The 20,959-nt window shown below is 46.4% G+C and overlaps 1 protein-coding gene across 2 annotated transcripts; it reads left to right on the plus strand.

The window, feature by feature from the left end:
* Positions 1-13,101: 13,101 nt before the first annotated feature.
* Positions 13,102-18,595, plus strand: LOC115021323 (chloride intracellular channel protein 4). 2 transcript variants are annotated; one of them, XM_029451695.1, is made up of 6 exons: positions 13,102-13,216; positions 14,244-14,353; positions 14,608-14,733; positions 14,819-14,925; positions 16,383-16,564; positions 16,702-18,595. In XM_029451695.1, exons 1-6 carry the CDS (start codon positions 13,175-13,177, stop codon positions 16,861-16,863), a joined length of 729 nt encoding a protein of 242 aa, XP_029307555.1. In that variant the 5' UTR covers positions 13,102-13,174; the 3' UTR covers positions 16,864-18,595. The 2 variants fall into 2 exon arrangements, with proteins under 2 accessions (XP_029307555.1, XP_029307547.1); XM_029451687.1 differs by having other exon boundaries at positions 13,123-13,328.
* The last annotated feature ends 2,364 nt before the right edge of the window (positions 18,596-20,959 follow it).

Below are 20,959 nucleotides of genomic sequence, written 5' to 3' on the forward strand. Positions count from 1 at the left end.
CTCGCCGTCCTCCAGAGTGGCCTCATCTGCCTCCAGAGAGGCTCTGCCCGCCTCCAGAGCGGCACAGGCCTCCAGAGCGGCACCGGCCTCCAGAGCGGCACCGGCCGCCTCGCCGGCCTCCAGAGTGGCCTCATCTGCCATCAGAGCGGCACCGCCCGCATCTGCGTCCTCCAGAGTGACCTCATCTGCCTCCAGAGTGGCTCCGCCCGCCCCGTCTGCCTCCAAAGCAGCCATGCCCGCTTTGCCGGTGATGGGAAAAATACAGATACTGAGTGTTTAGCACAGCAGGGGACAAGAATGTGAACTGCAGCTGAACTATGGATCAATCAAAGAACATTCCTCAGTTGATTGATCAGCACATCTGTCTTTACTGTAAACCCCCACTTGTGTAAACAAAAGGACTGACCTAAACTACCTCCTGACTTCCTGACTTTTGAACTGAGTATAAATACTACAGCAGAGACATTTACTCCTCTGAGCAGCACACGACAGTCTTACAAGCTTACATGTGTGAGTTTGATCATCTTTTGTATGTATAAACTCAGCTCCTTCTTGCAAGAATATTGATTAAAACTCTTATTTGATTTGGATCCTGACTTTGTGGTGTTAAGAATATTTTTCCAACAGCCGGCCTCCAGCCCCGTCTCGCCGGCTTCCCCCGACTTCCTGCCCGGACTTCCCCTTCCAGTTTAGTTCCCTGGCCATGTTTGCCCTGTACCGTGACATTTTCACTGTTAGAAAGAGACAAAGTCAGCGTAGGGTAATGGTCGCAATGGATGGACGGGTCAAATAAAAACACAAACTAAACAGTGTGAGGCACTGTACAGCTTTGTTTTGACACCATGTTTGGATCTGTACTCAAGAAGCAGGACGTTTATGTCTTGAGGGTTAATAAAATGGCAATTTCTTTGCAGTGTAGTGCCATGGCATCGTTAAAGCCAAAGATGTAAAACTATTGTTTTATATCTGATAGAATACGTATGTTGGTTAACCTACTTAACTTACATCATGTATGCAACATACTAAACATACGTAATGTAACAAACAGTTATTTTAACTCAAACGAGGATCATTTCCTAAACCTAAGTATAGTAGATAGATACTTTATTCATCCCGAGGAAAATGTAGGCATCCAGTAGCTTAAAAGACATTATACAATTTTTAACATTACACACCCCTCCCCTCCCTCCATTGAGTATTAATAACATTTAAAATAAGCGATAAAGGCTGTACATTATAAATACAAATGTAAAAATACAGACTGTTATAAATAATTACAAAAGTAATTTTACAACACTGCAACATTGCCACTGTTTTTGTTTAATGGTTTGAAGTGTATGAAATGTTTGGAAAGTTTGAATTCTTGGACAAAAGAGTTATTGAGCCTGTCTGTGGAGCAGGACAGGGCCCGCAGCCTGCCACTGAACACGCTCCTCTGCCGGGTGAGTGTGCTGTGCAGGGCATTGTCCAGGATGGATGACAGTTTATCAAGAGTCCTTCTCTCTGCTACTGTCACCAGGGAGTCCAGCTCTGTGCCCACTACAGAGCCAGCCCTCCTCACCAGTCTGTCCAGCCGCCCTCCTCACCAGTCTGTCCAGCCGCCCAACGTCCCTCTACTTGCTGCTTCCTCCCCAACACACCACAGCATAGAAGAGAGCGCTGGCAACCACAGACTGGTAGAACATCAACAGTAGTTTTTTGCAGATTTTGAAGGACCCCAGCCTTCTCAGGAAGTAAAGTAATATTCTTAATTTACGTCACATACTTATCTCATGTACGCAACGTTAACAGCGTTTTGAAGGACTACCCTGCACGATGAAAAATGGAGCTAAAGGGTTACCCAGTGCACTTAAAAGTGAAGCCAAGGGATCCGATCAATGTCCGTATTTGACAAGTTGGGAGTGAGAACGTTTTAGTAGTATATACAATCACTGATTGTGTCAGGACAGACAGACGAGGACCCAGGAGCGCAATTTCGAGATCAAGGTTTTATTACACACACACACACACACACACACACACACACACACAGTTCAGGGATATTCTAAACTCGTAGTCGTAAGGCGGAAGGCAAGTCGGGTTTACCGGGGCTGGAGATCAGAGTAGTAGTAACAGATCACAGATCAGGAGTCAGAGTTGAAAGCAGACAGACAGACAGGCAGGCAGGCAAGATTTCCGATGTAGGCTTGCAGATGATCTGACAAGTGTGGACTGAAAAACAGGGCTTTCTATACAGGGCATGATGAGTAGTAAATGCAGTGCAGCTGGTAAGTTAACGAGGGTGGAGCAGAGACAGGTGGAGGTAATTGAAAACAATTAGTGGTGTTACCAGGCAGGGAGAGGGCTCATGACAGGACCCCCCCCCCCCCCCAAGGGACGGCTCCAGAAGTCCCCAAGAAACACCACCAAGCCGGGCGGGAGGAGGGGAAGCCGGCGGAGGGTCAGAATTCCTCTGAGCGGTCAGAGTCCATATCCTCAGCGGCACCGTCTCCATCAGAAGACTCGACATCCGAGGGCCCCAGCTCAGAACCAGGTTCAGGGTCAGGACTAGACACCGGAGCAGGGGCAGCAGGGCCTGGAAGTGGATCTACATGGCAAGAAGCCCTGCGCCGACCCCGTCGGAGAGATGGCTGGTCAGGGTGTTGGCGATGGAATTCAGTGGTGAGGGCCGGATCCACAATTCTTCCAGCGGGAACCCAAGACTTCTCTTCAGGACCATAACCCTCCCAGTCCACCAGATATTGGATGCCCCTACCCCTTAGTCGAGAGCGGAGCAGTCGCCGGACCGTGTAGACGGGGCCACCGTCGAGGAAGCGCGGAGGAGGAGGCGGTGGTGCTGCTGGGACCAGTGGGCTCTCATGTACAGGTCTGAGCTTGGAGACGTGGAAGGTGGGATGTACCTTCATGGTCTTGGGTAGCAGTAGTCGGACTGCCGTAGGGCTGATGACCCTCTGTATGGGAAAGGGTCCAATGAAGCGAGGCGCCAGTTTCCGCGACTCCACCTCCACCTGGTGCTGGGGTCCTCCTCCGGTTAGCTCCGATAGCATAGCTTGCACTGGACTTCAGGAGTGTGGCGCGAGCCTGGGCCCATGTGCGGTGGCAGCGGCGGGCATAGGCGAGCGCAGAGGGACAGGTAGCATCTCCCTCCTGACAGAGGTGGTTGATATCCATAAACACATTGAAAGGGGGAGAGTCCGGTGGCAGAACTGGTGAGTGAGTTGTGGGCATATTCTACCCAGAGAAGATGTTGGGCCCAAGCACGGGGGTTGCGTGAGGTCACACACACCTCAGTGCCTTCTCCAGCTCCTGGTTCATGCGCTCCGTTTGACCAGTCGACTGTGGGTGGAATCCCGATGACAGACTGGCGGTGGCCCCAAGAAGGTTGCAGAATTCCTTCCAGAAGGCTGCAGAGTATTGAGGGCCTCGGTCTGACACAATATCCCTGGGCAGACCATGGACTCGAAACACATGTTCCAAGACCACCCGGGCAGTCTCCTTTGCAGTTGGCAGCTTTGGGAGGGGCACGAAGTGGATCATTTTACTGAAGCAGTCAACGATGGTGAGGACGACAGTGTTTCCTTCAGATAGCGGAAGGCCCGTAACAAAGTCCAGGGAGATATGGGACCAGGGTCGCATGGGCACTGGCAGAGGCTGGAGTAACCCAGCTGGGGGCTGACTGGGGGTCTTGTGCTGGTTGCAAGTGGGGCAAGCTCTAACAAACCCCTGGATATCTTTTCTCATCAACGGCCACCAGAAACGTTGGGAGAGCAGATGGAGGGTGCGTGTGATTCCGGGGTGACAGGCCAGGTGAGAGTCGTGCCCCCACTGAATCACCTCAGATCTGCTGGGACAAAGAGACGGTTAGAGGGGCATGCACTGGGGCCCGGCTGGTTCCGGATGGTTTCTCTGACCTGCTCCTCAATGTCCCAGGTCAAGGCAGCAACAACACAGGGGCTTGGGAGGTTGGTTGTCGACTCCTCATTGGATGCCTCATCCTTCTGAAACATCCTGGAGAGTGCGTCGGGCTTGATATTGCGGGAGCCAGGACGGTAGGAGAGCGTGAAGTTAAAACGGGTGAAGAATAATGATCACCGACGCTGGCGGGAGTTCAGCCTCCTGGCTGTCTGGATATACTCCAGGTTTTTATGGTCTGTCCAGACCACAAACGGAACTTTAGACCCCTCCAACCAGTGGCGCCACTCCTCGAGGGCGAGCTTGACGGCCAGTAGCTCGCGGTTGCCGATGTCGTAGTTGCATTCTGCTGGAGTCAGTCTACGGGAGTAAAAGGCACAGGGGTGCATCTTGCCATCCTCTGCTGCTCGTTGGGAAAGCACCGCTCCAACTCCTACATCCGAAGCATCCACCTCCACCACAAACTGCCGTCCAGCGTCAGGCATTTGGAGAATAGGGCCTGAGGTGAAACGAGCTTTGAGGGTCTTGAAGGCTCTGTCAGCGGCTGCTGTCCACTGAAACGGCTGTTTCACGCTGGTCAGCGCAGTGAGTGGTACTGCCACTGTGCTGTAACCCCGGATGAATCTCCTATAAAAGTTGGCGAACCCCAGGAACTGCTGCAGTTTCTTACGGGTCTCTGGAACCGGCCACGACACCACAGCAGACACCTTTGCAGGATCCATTTGAACGCTGCCTTCGGTCACCACATAACCCAGGAATGAGACAGACTTGGCGTGGAACTCGCACTTCTCTGCCTTCACGAAGAGAGAGTTCTCCAGCAACCGGCGTAGCACCAACTGGACATGGTGAGTGTGTTCTGTCTGAGTTTTTGAAAAGATAAAAATGTCGTCAAGGTAAACGAAAACAAACTTATTGAGCATGTCTCTGAGGATGTCGTTTACCAGCGCCTGGAACACTCCCGGGGCATTGGTGAGACCGAACGGGATGACGAAATATTCGTAGTGTCCTGTTGGAGTGTTGAATGCAGTCTTCCACTCGTCACCCTCCCTCATCCGCACCAGATGGTAGGCATTCCGCAGGTCTAGCTTGGTGAACACTGTGGCCCCTTGCAGCAGTTCAAAGGCAGAGGAGAGTAGGGGTAGAGGATAACGATTCTTCACTGTAATGTCGTTCAAGCCCCGGTAATCGATGCACGGACGGAGAGAGCCATCCTTCTTTCCGATAAAGAAGAATCCCGCTCCCGCGGGGGAAGATGATGGACGGATTATGCCGGTGGCCAGTGAGTCGTTTATGTAGTCCTCCATGGCTTTTCTTTCTGGGGCTGACAGAGAGTAGAGACGGCCCTTCGGGGGTGTGGTGCCAGGCAGAAGGTCGATGGCGCAGTCATATGGTCTGTGTGGTGGCAGAGACGTGGCCTTGGACTTGTTGAACACCTCTCTCAAGTTGTGATAACAGGCAGGAACATTGGATATGTTGGGGGTGGTGCTGGAAGCTCCCCGGTCGATTGGCAAGATGGCTCCCTTTAGGCAGGTCCGATGGCAGCCCCTCCCCCACTCGCGTATTGTGCCTGTTTCCCAGTCCAGTTGGGGGTTATGAAGACGGAGCCACGGAAATCCAAGGATGAGTGGTTGGCCGGGTGAGGGTAGGAGATGGAACTGGATGGACTCCTGGTGGTTTCCTGACAGCGGAATTGTCACAGGGGCCGTGATGTGAGTGATGGTGCCGAGACGGTGTCCATCCAGGGCTCGTGCAGGAACGGGTTGAGTGAGTTGTTGACGACTCACGCCCAGTTGCCGCGCGAGCTCTGTGTCCATTATGTTTGTTTCGTCTCCAGAATCCACTAGGGCGGCCAGGGTGTGAGTTGTGTCGGAAAGTCGAAGGCGGAGCTGAAGCAGGGGTTTTCGGATGGGGGGAGACTGAAGATGTATTGAGCTCACCCGGATCTCCCCTACACCTGGTGAGCTGCGGCTTTTGACGGGCTTGACAGGCGGGGGGTGGAACGTGGAGGACTCCCCCCGAATGCGGATGGCTGGTTGACTCAGACGCCCTCTCTCTCTCTTCTGCGGGTCTGTATACGCCGATCAATGCGAACGGCAAGGGCAATGGCGTCATCAAGTGTCTTGGGCTGCTCATGAGAGACGAGCTCGTCTTTAATGTAGTCCGCCAGGCTGTGGAGGAAGGCGTACACCAGTGCCTCGGAGTTCCACGAGCTGCGACTTGCCAGGGTACGAAAGTCTATGGAGAAGTCTGCCACCGTCCGATTGCCCTGGTGGGTGGTCAGCAGTGCCTGTGATGCTTCGGTTGTTGTTGAACCTAAGTCAAAGACCTTTAACATCTCCTCTTCGAAGGCACTGAAGGAGGCACAGGCTGGGGTCTGCCGGTCGAACTCTGCCGCTCCCTACAACCGAGCTCGGCCGGTGAGATGGGTAATGACGTAACCCACCCTGGCTCCCTCCGTCGAGAAGGTCCTGGGCTGTAATGCGAACTGCACTCGGCAGCTGGTCAGGAAGGCTCGAATCTGCTTCGGGTCACCGTCAAAGCGTTCCGGATGGCCAATCCTCGGTTCTGGAGGCGGTACTGCCGGAACTGCAGCGTTGGACCCTGAAGCAGCTGGAGAAGACACAACAGCGGGATGGAGTAGGGCAGACGGTACTGGAACAGACGAAGCAGGAGTGGCCGCATTGGTGAGTAGCAGCAGGACGTGGGCTAGTAGTGGTTGTAGGTTAAATTGTCGTTGTTGTTGGTGGCTGAGTTGGAGCAGGGAAGCGATATCGCCGGTCATCCGATTGATGTCTCCCTCAGTGCGTTCCAGTTGCTGTAGGACAGACATCTCAGTCTCTACCTGCATGCTGGTCTAAGCGTGCGCTGGGTCCATGATGGTCAGATCATTCTGTCAGGACAGACAGACGAGGACCCAGGAGCGCAATTTCGAGATCAAGGTTTTATTGAAAACACACACACAACAGGGCCGAATGAGGCACGGCAGTAGTACAGTTCAGGGATATTCTAAATTCGTAGTCGTAAGGCGGAAGGCAAGTCGGGTTTACCGGGGCTGGAGATCAGAATAGTAGTAACAGATCACAGATCAGGAGTCAGAGTTGAAAGCAGACAGGCAGACAGACAGGCAGGCAGGCAAGCAGACAGGCAGGCAGGCAGGCAGGCTTTCCGATGTAGGCTTGCAGATGATCTGACAAGTGTGGACTGAAAAACAGGGCTTTCTATACAGGGCATGATGAGTAGTAAATGCAGTGCAGCTGGTAAGTTAACGAGGGTGGAGCAGAGACAGGTGGAGGTAATTGAAAACAATTAGTGGTGTTACCAGGCAGGGAGAGGGCTCATGACAGATTGTGTATATGTACATGGGATTTATTTTTTAAATATACAATAGATGCAGACCAACATCATGCTTTTCATCATCATGCCATTAAATAGCACTATCTTACTGTCGGTTTTGTTCTGAGAACTCAGTCAGTTTTAATTTGAAACCTAACTTGAGATAAATGATTGTTTGTCTTTATAACCAGAATTGTATGGCTGAAGAAGCACATTCATTTGGAACATCCTAGGTGTCCCGTTCCCCTTCATCAAACTCTCTGGCTAAGTGGCTGAAGTTGTCCATCCATTAGGACATCTCTTCATTAGTCGCAGCTGGTTTCCACTGCAATCAAATCCCAGTAGCCACTTCATGGGCCTCTGCATGAACTTAATGTACATACAGTACAGCACTCAGCAGATGCTCAGAAAAATATTCCAACCACAGTTTGCTTTTTCTCTGAGATTTAAAACCATATTGGAAAAATGCACACCCATTGATTATTTTATAATCTAGCCTTTACAACCTTACGTCATACACAATGATTTTTCCTCGACCCTTACCGTTCAGTTTATTCTTCTCATCATAATACTAGTGTAGTTTTGAATGAGACAAAATACATTTTCTGTTTCTATATTCTATATTATTGTTTTAGCCCAGCCTAAACCCAAACAATTTAAAGTAAACATATTATGCTTTGGGGTTCATGCCAGAGGGAGTTTCAGCCACTAGCTGGAGCGGAGGCTGAATTGTTGGGTTAGAGGAGTTGATGAAGTTGAATATGGTGATAAAATAAATGTTTACCCCTATTCCTCAGCAGTACAAACCAAACCTTTCGTTATGTTCCTAGCATTTCACAGAGGACTGCTTCCTGAACTGGACACAGTTAAAGGCCAGATATTCGCAACGGTTACTCCTGAAAGACGGGGCAGTTCCCACTTTGTTGGGCCAATCTGGCATTTTTTGCTTCACAACCTGTAAATAGCACTTTGAGTTTTGTTTACGCAAATGAAAAGTGCGCTTATAAATAAAATGTATTATTATTATTATTATTATTATTATTATTATTATTATTATTATTATTATTATTATTATTATTATTATAACTATAATTTGTGGATGTGTTATGTTTAAAACTAACAATGGATCCACTGTATCCAGATTCTAGGATTTAGAATGCCAAACAACCCTCCATAAAGCGTCTCAGTAGGCACACAGCTGTCTTTAGACACGCTGAAGAATAAGCATGAGAGAACAAAGGTATATAACACAGGAATTACCTGTTGGAACCTATAAAGTTGCTCAGTGGTGCAATGAAGCCAAAATGGCTCAACATTTGAGCATACAATTACTATAATCTTCCAGCGTTCTTCCCGGTTCTTCCACATCCATGGGGCCCTTAGAGCACGCGCACTTGCGTTTTCCTTAAATCCTGTCTTCCATCCGATCCGTCATGACCGATCTCGGTTCAGTCACATGAATGGAGGCGAGAAAATAGAAAATAACTCAGGATTCGGCTATTAGCGCATTCTACAACATTACTGCACAGACATTCCCAAATCAGAAGGCCTGGATAAACGGCGAGGTCCATGCTAAACTTAAAGCACGGACTATCGCGTACAGCTGTGGTGATTTGGATGAGTGCAGGAATTCCAGGTACGCGCTCTGGAAAGCTATTAGCAGACAATATAGAGACAAAGTGGAGTCTGACTACTAGGTATGTACTATGGACTAACTATAAAAGGGATTTAAGATTTTCATTGCCAACAACTACCCTGTAGCTTTTGAAGCAGGTTTGTCTCATGTTGGCACGCGAGGACCATGCTCTCCTGTGGGAGCTGCTACTACGACCGGCCACTCGGGATGGTGAACCGGTGACGAGCCCGGCCCGACCGCCGCATGTTCAAGATGACCAATAAGAGGAGAAGAAGCAATGGAGGGAGCGGTAGATATGGCGGTAGAGCCTGTGACTGTTTTAGATGATGATATTGAAGAGATAGAGGACAGTCCGAGGAGAGAGCTTGAAGAACAAAAGCATGCCACCATTATATCCCCTTCTGAAGAAATAATAGCCGAGACTAAGAATCGAGAGTGTCAAGAACTGCGAGGAGAGAAGCTTGAACTTGGTAAGGAGAATGATGAGAAACAGAAAGATGAAAAAGGAAAGGTAGAGAAGGACGAGAAGCCACAAAATGAAAACAGGAAGGTAGAAGAGGATGAGAAGCAAAAATATGATGACATAGAGATAGAGAAGGGTGAGACGCCACAAGATGACAACAGAGAGGAAGAGTTGGATATATATGGAAGAGTTAAAGGACTGAAGCAAGCAATGGAAAATGAGATTGTGTGTCCTGAGCTGCAGCTGATCAGGGATGAAGAATGTGGTATGGCAAACGTTTTGTCACCCAGGAGAAAAGATAATGACTGGATTAAAAAAGATCAACGGGAGGAAAAGAGCGCACCAGGAATGAAACTGTGGAGGAAAGAACTGAGGCCTGTGAAAAAAGACGTCTGGGAATCTGGGAAAGGAAGACAAGAATGGTTGAAGAAGGAAACATCACCAGAAGACAAAAGTCTTCCAAGGAAGGAGGACTGGATAAAGGAGCTGAAGTCAGTGATCAAACACGAATCGCAGCCCAAAAAGAGGAATGAGCAGGTGAAGAAAAAGCGAGTGGTGCTGTTGGAGGACAGCCATTCGTACATCCCCCAGCGAGAGGAGATGATTGAGGAGACAAGAGAGGAGGTGAAACTGATCACCCATAGGAGGGTGGAGAGCTCTTTTCCCCCTGGGCACAGGAACAGCAGAACACCCCAAGGCCAGGATTACGAGATCTCACTCTATGTCAAGGTAATGAACCGACACATACTGTGCACATACCGTATATCCACCCTGAGTCAACTCTTCATATACACTGAAAGACAACAAGGTAACAGACAATTATAGTTTTAATAGTTATAGCACCGTAAAATGACCAAATGGAGCTGTTTCTATATTGACCGAAGTCATACAGGGGACTCATTCTGCGTCTGAACGCCTGATCGAGATGTATGACAAGACGGGTTGCTCACTTTAGCATCAGCGGCAGTGCTAGCTAGCTCTGAGCTAGCTGCTAAGTGCTTTGCGTTGAGGTGATATTTCGGGCTTGAAGTTCTCCGATGGTACGAACATTATTTTCTGCAGGAATTGCACAGAACGGAGCATCAACAGTTACATCCGGGAGTTTATTAATGTAAACTTTCCATTCACTGGGCCAAGTAACGTTTTCTCATCCGCTTCATCATGTTGACGAGGCTGCTGTGGCCGCGCCGCGTCAGTGACGTAAAGACTCAAGAGGCATCTCAGAGCACGATTAATCTGTTTTGTCGCGTTATTTTTTCTGTGATTAATTAATCGAAATTAACGTGCTAATTCGACAGCCCTAATATATATATATTTATATATCCTTTCCCACATGCCAAATACACATAGATACCTACAAGATACAAAAATAAACAACATAATCCAACATGTAGCGATTAGTTCATTTTAACATTAGCAGTTTAAACAAAACCACAACTGAAAATGTGTCACTGATAACCTACGTACGTATGATACTAATATCAAAATAGGTGGCTTACAGTTAATACTTAATAAAGTATTAGTATTGGCACATATATACACGTTTATACATCAGTCTACTATATACTTGCTAGTGTTTCAGAGCTGCTGTTAAGCTGTTGTCAGGTTGCCCAACATGTCTAGTGATGCCATTATGGAGACATGATGCGATCATTTGTCGTAAAAATAATGTGACCTTTGTGAAGCTTATAAAGGTTTTTGTTGGTGTTTTATGTGTGTGCTTTAACTTTAATCAACATTGAGATACTGTACGGTTCATCCTAAACTGCACACATGCAAACATTCAGGCGTCAGTTTATCTCTCTGTTTCAGCAGCAGACATTCCTAACTGAGGCGGAAATAAAAGAGCCTTCTGTCAGCCAACAGAGGTTTAACAGCAAGGAAAAATGCACTAATATCTGAGAGCCGCTTCACACACACACACACACAACAAGCCTGTTCTCAGTGGGAGCTCACATTCAAACAACGGCTTCCTTTGTCAGAGACTCTGCTGGCAGCACAGACTGAGGTAGATGGTGTGGAAAGGTTCAAGCTTCCCGGTGTCACTGGACTCAACAGCACTTGAGGTTCACAGATTAGACTGGCCTCATTTACTGACACTATGAACCAACTAGAACGTCTACAGAGGATGTTCACATGATAACATTACACCAAACTCTCTATTAGATTTGGACTTTTCCTAAAGTACAGTTAATTTATGGTTGTGTTTGACACTTGTCAGCTAGTTTTCGGGCAGCAATGACTGAATAAGAGTGCTATGCTGCTGCAGGTAGCATGCAGGGTTAATCGCTACATTCTCACTCTGTAAGCTCATTAGCCTGCTGTTTGCTGCTTAGCGCTCTGGGCACAGTGTTGCTGGAAGAAACACATACTCAGCTCAAACTAAGTTCTGCATGTACATTATGTTTGATAGCTAGGAGGACACGGGTGGACTAATAAAGGTTTAGTGTGTTTTGGATATCAGGACTGATTTAGAATCAGATCGGTTCCTCTCCCTGCTTCGCTGCTGATCTGATGACCCGAGCTGTCCCGTCCACTTACACTCCGGCTCAGCCTCAACCCCTCCCTGGGAACTTGTAAACAACCTTTATTCGACTTTTTCAAAGACCTTCTTTCTGTCACTTCTGTCAATTCTCTTTCATGTTTCCATAAATATTGTTGTGAAGCTTTTCTTTGTCTTAGGAAACAAGCCCACATGATGGGTTTGAAGGCTGATTCTGATATTTTCTGACCAAATATATTGTATTTGAATCAGGAAACAACACAAATTAAAGAGAATGCAGAGTTTGACTGAATCAACAGGGGAAAGGCCAGGGATCCAATCGTACCCCCAAATGAATAGCAAGGTTTTACTTTGCATGGATTCAAGAAAACAATGACTTCATTCCCAGAGATAAGAACACATTTTAAATGAACAATGAGGTTCAACATTGCACCAATATATACTGTAATGAGGAGAGGAGGTACAGAGCAACATGGAAACATTAGTGGGAAACTGATGACAGCTGAAGATCCAGCAGATCTTTGAGCTGTGAGATTGCAGGGAGATACAACCTCCTGGTACTGGTGCAGTTGGGTTTATTATTATTATTATTATTATTATTATTATTAAGTGATTTTGATTTGGCGTTGAACTTCCTACCAGTGTATTTAGTGTGTAAATAAAAGAGAGAAAACAAAAAAGACATCTCAGCTGCTGTGGGTGTGAAAAGTCTTTCCATCTCTGTTGCCACACACACACACTGGATACATTGTGTGTTTGTGATGGAGCCGAGATTCCATCACCACCCACTTTTCTGAACAATTCAGTTTCTCCCAACTTCACACAACCACTGCCCTCATGTCGGATTATAATCTTTGTGTAAATGAAAGTGGCAAGTGATGAAGCTCGGTGACATCGGGACTTCTTGCAGGGCTAGATGAACTACTGTAGCTAGCAAGGTAACGGCTAACATGTAGGCAGGGAACATGCTAGCACTATTCAGTCACAACATCTCTCTCATCTTTTCTCTATCAAGAGTCAATGAATGTGTGTGTAGGGGCTAAACACAACCCTTCAACCACTAGCCTAGTTTCTTGTTCCTAAATTGCTTTTTAATTCCCATATTGTGACTCTGTAACAGATTTTACCTCCACAATGTGACTGCTACACACACACACATTTTTACTTGAGACTGTGTTTGAAATGTGTTCTGACAAAGAGGGACTGTGTGTGGACGAGACACTGACATACCAGAGAAAGCTGGAAAAAAACAACAAGCAGTACGAGGAGCCGGCAGACAGACACGAACACAGACAGAAATGCAGACTTGGTGCTGGTTTGACTCAACATGGATTATACTATATTGGCCCTCCTTGTTTTTGTTATTGGGGTAAGAAGATGTCTTATGGTGTTTTAGACAAACCTTTCAATTGTTCACCATGTCCTGGTGTGACATTGCAATTAAACAATTGGGCTTCCCTACCATTGAGCTGTTTGTAAAGGTAAGTGATGCATGTTTCTGATCAGTCACTGTAGATCTCGTTTGATTGATATATTCATACAGTATCCCTGCATGGCAGCTATAGTATGGTTGGGGAATGGTTAAGGTCAGAATTTACATGGTTATGGTTAAGAAAAGGTCATATGTTGTGCAGTTCAGTGGTCTCTCCTCCAGTGTTCTTAATGCCACCAAAGGTTCAGTTTTAGAACTAATTTAGAAATGATTGATGTTGAATGATGTGGGTCAAAATGTGAATGCATCTATACATCTTTATGACTGTACCAATCAATGATACATTTCAACCTGGACCCTATGTTCCCATGTTTTGTGTCTGACTGTCTGATGGGGCTGCAGCAACGTAATACTTCATTAATGTTCATCCACTAAAAATTTGTTTCTGCACTGACAGCTCAGATTATTATTATAAGTCTGACAACATTATGGGAAGGAGCCTACAGAGAAATATAACCTTTTTATTTACCTTTCACTCGATCCGCTCTGTTAGTTATTGCTCCCTCAGTATGCAGATTATATTACACATAGTCTTTTCATTCATTGCTATCTATCTAAAGACGGGATGTGACAGCAGTGCTCAAGGCAAATACTTTTATCATTGAGTGTAAAAACTCATGAATGACCTTTGGGAAAAGTAGTTTAACAAAATAACTTTCTCTAAAGCTTCTGTCTTTGTGACCTGAGTAGACCCACGATGCGTTCTATTGTGAAGATCTGTTACAGGTCCATGATGTACTATATAATATCTATAATATTTGTGTCCTTGTACCATTCCTATACATGCACACTGTTAACAAGTATGTGTGTGTGTGTGTGTGTGTGTGTGTGTGTGTGTGTGTGTGTGTGTGTGTGTATGTGTGTGTGTGTGTGTGTGTGTGTGTGTGTGTGTGTGTGTGTTTAGGCGGGAAGTGATGGGGAGAGCATTGGTAACTGTCCATTTTCTCAGAGACTCTTTATGATCCTATGGCTTAAAGGAGTAATCTTCAACGTCACCACTGTCGACCTCAAACGGTAATACAGTATACAACACACACATATACACATTTCTTTATTGGGAGTGCCATTAATGTTGTTTTCCCTCTTGTTGGATACATTTTGTCCTTTTGGCCCACAATGCAGAACATTCATTCTCATGCTTGAAATAACATTTGTGTAAAACAAGTCTATGGTTGCTTCAGTCTCTGTGGCATGAGGATAACTTATATTTGAGATGAATAAAGACTTATTACAGTCTTTTCAAGTGTCTATTGTGTGTCTGTTGTCAGGAAGCCGGCTGACCTGCAGGACCTCGCTCCAGGAACCAACCCTCCTTTTGTCACCTTTAATGGCGAGGTCAAGGTCGATGTCAACAAGATCGAGGAGTTCCTGGAGGAAAAACTGAACCCACCCCGGTACAGTCAAACATATTTACACACTATTACTTAAAAAAGTGTGCAGAGGTATCCAGCTGACTTCTTTTCTTGTCTTTCACATCAGCTACCCTCGACTAGCTCCCAAACATCCTGAATCCAACACAGCAGGAATCGATGTGTTCGCCAAGTTCTCAGCTTACATCAAAAACCAGAGGAAAGACACCAACTGTGGTAAGAGAGAGAGTCTGTGTGAGGGGCTGACTTCAAATCATTTCACCCAGAAAAAGTGTTTTCCTTTCAACCAAAGTGGTGGACCACCAGCTAAAGGCCCTGTCACACATATCCATATGACAGAAACGTATGCTGCCGCATACGAAATATCGGCAATAGGTTGATATAAATTAAGGGTAAGTTGTGATCGTTTGAAGGATGCAGACGATACGCCGAACACACCAGACATACACAGTTCCGTATGGCAGAAACCTATGCCAGCGTATATACATACATGCATATACATAACGAATACATAACGAATTATTATACGTATGTCAAACATTGATAGCTTATCACTTACCTATTTAAAACGTATCAGAGCTTCTGGCCAACAGAGCTGAAAAAGTACCATTTGGTTCACGTCATGCTGATGCTGGAGAACGGCTAAAATGCTGAACTCTAGCTGTACTGTAGAAACACGTTTAATAAATTACTCCGTCGTCAGGAATAATCTTAACATAGGGTAGGAATAGGGTATCCACTCATTATCAATAAATTGGGTGTAGGATTCACCGTCAGCCGACATCTAACGTACCTCTAACGTAGTCAGGTTGGTATTCACGTAGGTATTTACGTACTATATTTACGTAGGTAAGTATTCACGTACTGTATTTACGTAGGTAAATATTCACCTACGTATTCCGTATTCACGTAAGTCTTACGTCACTTAACGTCTGCATATCTTATGAAGCACACATCGGGTACGTCCGGTAATTTTGAACATGTTCAAAACATCAGCATTTAAAAACACACCCCAGCGTAACACAGTGAGCTCTTAACGAATACTACTTATATCTTACCTTATATTAACGTAAACCAGCGTGTTGCCGATATTTTGTATACGCCATATTTTTGTATATCTTATACATTCGTTGGGCATTCGTCTGATACATTTTGTACTAGTAAGTGATGCGCTATCAATAGGTTAGACATGCGTATCTGTATATGTTGACTTTTCCGATCCGATGAAAAGTTGGACGTATTTGGACTCTGACAAATATTCGTATGCGCCGGCATACGTTTCTTGTCATACGGATATGTGTGACAGGGCCTTAATATAGGCAGCGGGCTGAAAAGCTTTGATAAACCCACAGCAGCAAACATACACAGTTAGAAACTATCTGGTGAACATTGTAGAGCATTGAGCAGCTAAAGGGACAGATGTTTCTCTCAGGAGTTGGTAGAGACCAAGAACAGAGCTATCAGGTGGACACAAACACAACTCCAAATTAATGATAAGGTTGCTCTGTGAGGTTGGATGTGGATGTTAACTTCACACGCTGATGATGTGTCAGTGTTGAGTTTACAGCTTGTGATTCTGTAATGATGATATTTATCCCTTTAGTGTCCCTCAAGGAGACATATCCTCTGATCTATTTGTCTGCTGCTCTTTCTGTCTGTATCTCTATCTGCAGCCTTAGAGAATGCCTTGCTGAAGTCTCTCCGGCATCTTGATAACTTCCTGAGGACTCCTTTGCCTGAGGAGATTGATGCTGACGCCTCAGGAGATCTGCCCGAGTCCTCCAGGAGCTTTCTAGATGGCTCGGAGCTCACCCTGGCTGACTGCAACCTGCTGCCTAAACTGCACATCCTTAAGGTTTATTCAGCTTCATGGTCATACTGTAGGAAAGAGAATGGGTTCTCTTTTGCTCCAAATTCAAGAGATAATCAATTTTGAGAATATTTGGATATCTCAGATGACCAACACTTCTGCTCACATTTTTCTGTTTGCAGGTCGTTGCCAAGAAATACAGAGGCTTTGAGATTCCAGTGGAGATGACAGGGGTGTGGAGGTATTTAAACTGCGCATATCAGAGGGAGGAGTTCACGAACACCTGCCCCGCTGAGAGGGAGACCCACTCCGCCTATCTGGATGTTGCAAAACAAATCAAATGAGAGGAAGAGTTGAAAAAGGAGATAAAACAGAGAGAAGAGTTTTATCGTGCCTATCTGTAGTATAACACGTAGACAACATGAGAGGGTAGAAGTCCAACTGGTGGGTGAATCCTGATGAATTTAAATAAAATTTTGGAGTCTAAATTAATAAAAATAAAGAGCTCCAGGCTCTATGCCGATCCATACAAATTATGACAACCATTATTTTTTTTCCACTTTTCAGATGATGGCTGGGCCAGGTTCATTGCAAAGACTAAGTAAATAGCACAATGAACAAGCATTGCTTTTCAGTATTACTGCTTTAGAAACCATTTAGTAAATGTTTAACTAATATTGTGATGTAATGATTTCAATCAGAAACTTTCAAATATTCTATATTCTATATTCTTATATTCTGCTATTCAAACTGATTTTAAATCATGTTAACACTTCCACTCTCATATGTGAAGGTTACGCTAAATATGAAGCTAGAGCCAGGAGTATGTTAGCTTAGCCTAGCACAAAGACTGGAAACAGCTAGCATGGTCTTGTGAAGCCTGAGAGTCACTCGTCCGACCAACAATTAGTCACTCCCTGTAAAACCACAAACACATCAGTGAGCTTTTATTTTATGTTTGGGCAGAGCTGGACTAGCTGTCTTTATGCTAAGCTAAGCTAATGGCCTGCTAGCTCTAGCCAGTGTATAAAATACACCATCTGGTTCTATTTTATTCACTGAATACTTCTGTCTTAATGTTAATGACAAATCAGTGTTCAAATCAAGATGAAAAGTTAAAGTGTTTCATTTGAAGGCCCGAATAGCTATGAGCCTGTCCTTCTGGTTCATTGTACAACAGTGACTTGTATGAATGTGTACTCTCTGTGCAGATGCGAGGAGAATATTTACCCACATGTGATTATCTTTGACCGACAGAGGGATGACTGTGTGCAGGCCTTGGTGCTGGTTGGTTTAACTCAGTGGTTCCCAAACCTTTTCTGCAGGGCCCCCCTTTTGTAGATAAGAATATTTTCGATTCCCCCCTGGGAGCCCTGTCACAAACTTGTCCATGTTATGCTAGCAGGGCTCAAGCATTGCTGCGCCTCCCTCTACAATAGCTCTGTGCCCCCCACTTTGGGAACCACTGGTTTAACTGGTGATGATGACTGTTTGATTGACACATTATGTAGTGAGCATCATTATAATACTGTCCGAACTCATTTAAAGTCTCTTGGCTGTTGTCGACAACAGCCAAGAGACTTTAAATGAGTTCGGACAACATGGGTGAAAAAGTTGAATGTATTTCACACAAGAAACACCTTTATCAGTGACTCCTGCCATGGTCCTGTACAATTAAAAAATAATTGATTTCAGTGTTAGTTTTGTAATAATTAATTTGGTATTTTATTAAAGGTATTTGGGGAGTAGAAACATTTAAAAAACAATTGTTTGATTTGATTTTTATGTCCTAACTACACGACACAGATGTCTTTTCTTTTTTAGTTCCCTTGAATGCAACTTTATTTCATTTAAATGCAGGGTTTGATTGTTGGACAGAAGTTGTTTAGTATGTTTTTGATAGACGTCTTTCAGCCATTCAGTGTTTGTCAGAGACTAAACCAACCCTGACCCCAGCCTATTATGTTCCGGCCTTATATCCTCTCTGAGTGCATTTTTTATTAAACTGATTTTAACACTATGTGGATTGTCTTCAATCATTTTGTTGTCTCTGTGTTTGTGTAATTATCACTTCATTGAAATTCTAGTGTCAGTGTCTGAGTTAACCAACAGCAAAAGTGACAATAAATGGTCTTAAGAGACGTTTTCAACAAAAAACACGAGTTTCTTCATTAATGAATTGTTCATTCAAATCTATGAATACATTGATACTTTAAAACACATTGCATATCTATTTTGTGTTTAGAAAATAATACATTTTTTGTTGATTAAATTATCTACAGAAAAGAATCTGGATAGTCTCCCGAGTTGTATATTCTGTGTACATAATTAATATGCAGCATTATAAAATAATTGACTCATTACCTCTCTGGGAACCATCACCTTATCGTGGTGGAGAGGTTTGTGTGTCCCTATGAACCTGAGAGCTGTGTTGTCTGGAGCCTAGTGCTCCTGGTAGGGTCTCCCAAGGCAAATTGGTCTCAGGTGAGGGGCCAGACTAAGAATGGTTCAAAAACGACTTCATGAAAGAAAGGAAAAGGAAAGGAGAGACCCTGCCCGGAGGAAGCCCGGGGCCCCCGTCTGGAGCCAGGCCCAGAGGGAGGGCCCGACAGCGAGCGCCTGGTGGCCGGGTTTGCCACGGAGCCCGGTCGGGTACAGCCCGAAGAAGCCACGTGGTGCCTCCCATCCATCCATCCTGTGGGCCCACCACTCATGGGAAAAACCGCTGGGGTCGGGTGCGCTGTCACATGGGTGGCAGTGATGGTCAGGGACCTCGACGGACCAGACCCGGGCAGCAGAGACTGGCTCTGGGGACGTGGAACGTCACCTCTCTGTGGGGGAAGGAGCCGGAACTAGTGCGGGAGGTGGAGCGCTACCAGTTGGATCTGGTGGGGCTTACCTCCACGCACAGTCTTGGCTCTGGAACCGTACTCCTGGATAGGGGTTGGACTCTATTCTTCTCCGGAGTTGCCCAAGGTGTGAGGCGTCGGGCCGGGGTGGGGATACTCACTAGCCCCCGGCTGAGCACCGCTATGTTGGAGTTTATCCCGGTGGACGAGAGGGTCGCCTCCCTACGCCTTCGGGTTATGGGGGGGAAAACTCTGACTGTTGTTTGTGCCTATGCCCCAAACCGCAGTTCTGAGTATTCGGCCTTCTTGGAGACCCTGAATGGAGCCCTGCAGGGGGCTCCAGTAGGGGACTCCGTAGTCTTGCTGGGAGACTTCAACGCACACGTGGGAAACAATGGAGACACCTGGAGAGGCGTGATTGGGAGGAAGGGCCTCCCTGATCTAAACCCGAACGGTCGTTTGTTATTGGACTTCTGTGCTAGCCATGGAATGGCCATAACAAACACCATGTTCGAACATAAGGATGCTCATAAGTGCACGTGGTACCAGAGCACCCTAGGCCAAAGGTCAATGATCGATTTCGTAATCGTATCATCTGACCTGAGGCCGCATGTTTTGGACACTCGGGTGAAGAGAGGGGCGGAGCTGTCGACTGATCACCATCTGGTGGTGAGTTGGATCAAGGGGTGGGGGAAGACTCTGGACAGACCTGGTAAACCCAAACGGGTAGTGCGGGTGAACTGGGAACGTCTGGAGGAAGCCCCTGTCCTGGGGATCTTTAACTCACACCTCCGGCGGAGCTTTTCAGCCATCCCTGTGGAGGTTGGGGGCATTGAACCTGAGTGGGCGATGTTCAAAACCTCTATTGCTGAAGCTGCGGTGATGAGCTGTGGTCTCAAGGTCTTAGGTGCCACAAGGGGCGGTAACCCTCGAACACCGTGGTGGACCCCGGTGGTCAGGGAAGCCGTCCGACTGAAGAAGGAGTCCTTCCGGGTTATGTTATCCGGGAGGACTCCGGAAACAGTTGCAGGGTATCGAAGGACTAGAAGGGCGGCAGCTTCTGCCGTATCAGAGGCAAAGCAGCGGGTGTGGGAGAAGTTCGGAGAAGCTATGGAGAAGGACTTTCGGTCGGCACCAAGGTGCTTCTGGAAAACCATCCGGCACCTCAGGAGGGGGAAGCGAGGAACCATCCAAGCTGTGTACAGCAAGGGTGGGACCCTGCTGACTTCAACTGAGAAGGTTATCGGCCGGTGGAAGGAGCACTTTGAGGAACTCCTGAATCCGACTAACACGCCCTCTATGGTTGAGGCAGAGCTGGAAGCTGATGGGGGATCATCGTCAATTTCCCTGATGGAAGTCACTGAGGTAGTCAAACAACTCCACAGTGGCAAAGCTGCAGGGGTTGATGAGATCCGTCCAGAAATGCTGAAGGCTTTGGGTGTTGAGGGGCTGTCTTGGTTGACTTGCCTCGTCAACATTGCGTGGAAGTCTGGGACAGTGCCTAGGGGTTGGCAGACCGGGGTGGTGGTTCCCCTATTTAAAAAGGGGGACCAGAGAGTGTGTGCCAACTACAGGGGTATCACACTTCTCA

This window comes from Cottoperca gobio, chromosome 2, assembly GCF_900634415.1.
Source record: "Cottoperca gobio chromosome 2, fCotGob3.1, whole genome shotgun sequence".
NCBI lineage: Eukaryota > Metazoa > Chordata > Actinopteri > Perciformes > Bovichtidae > Cottoperca > Cottoperca gobio.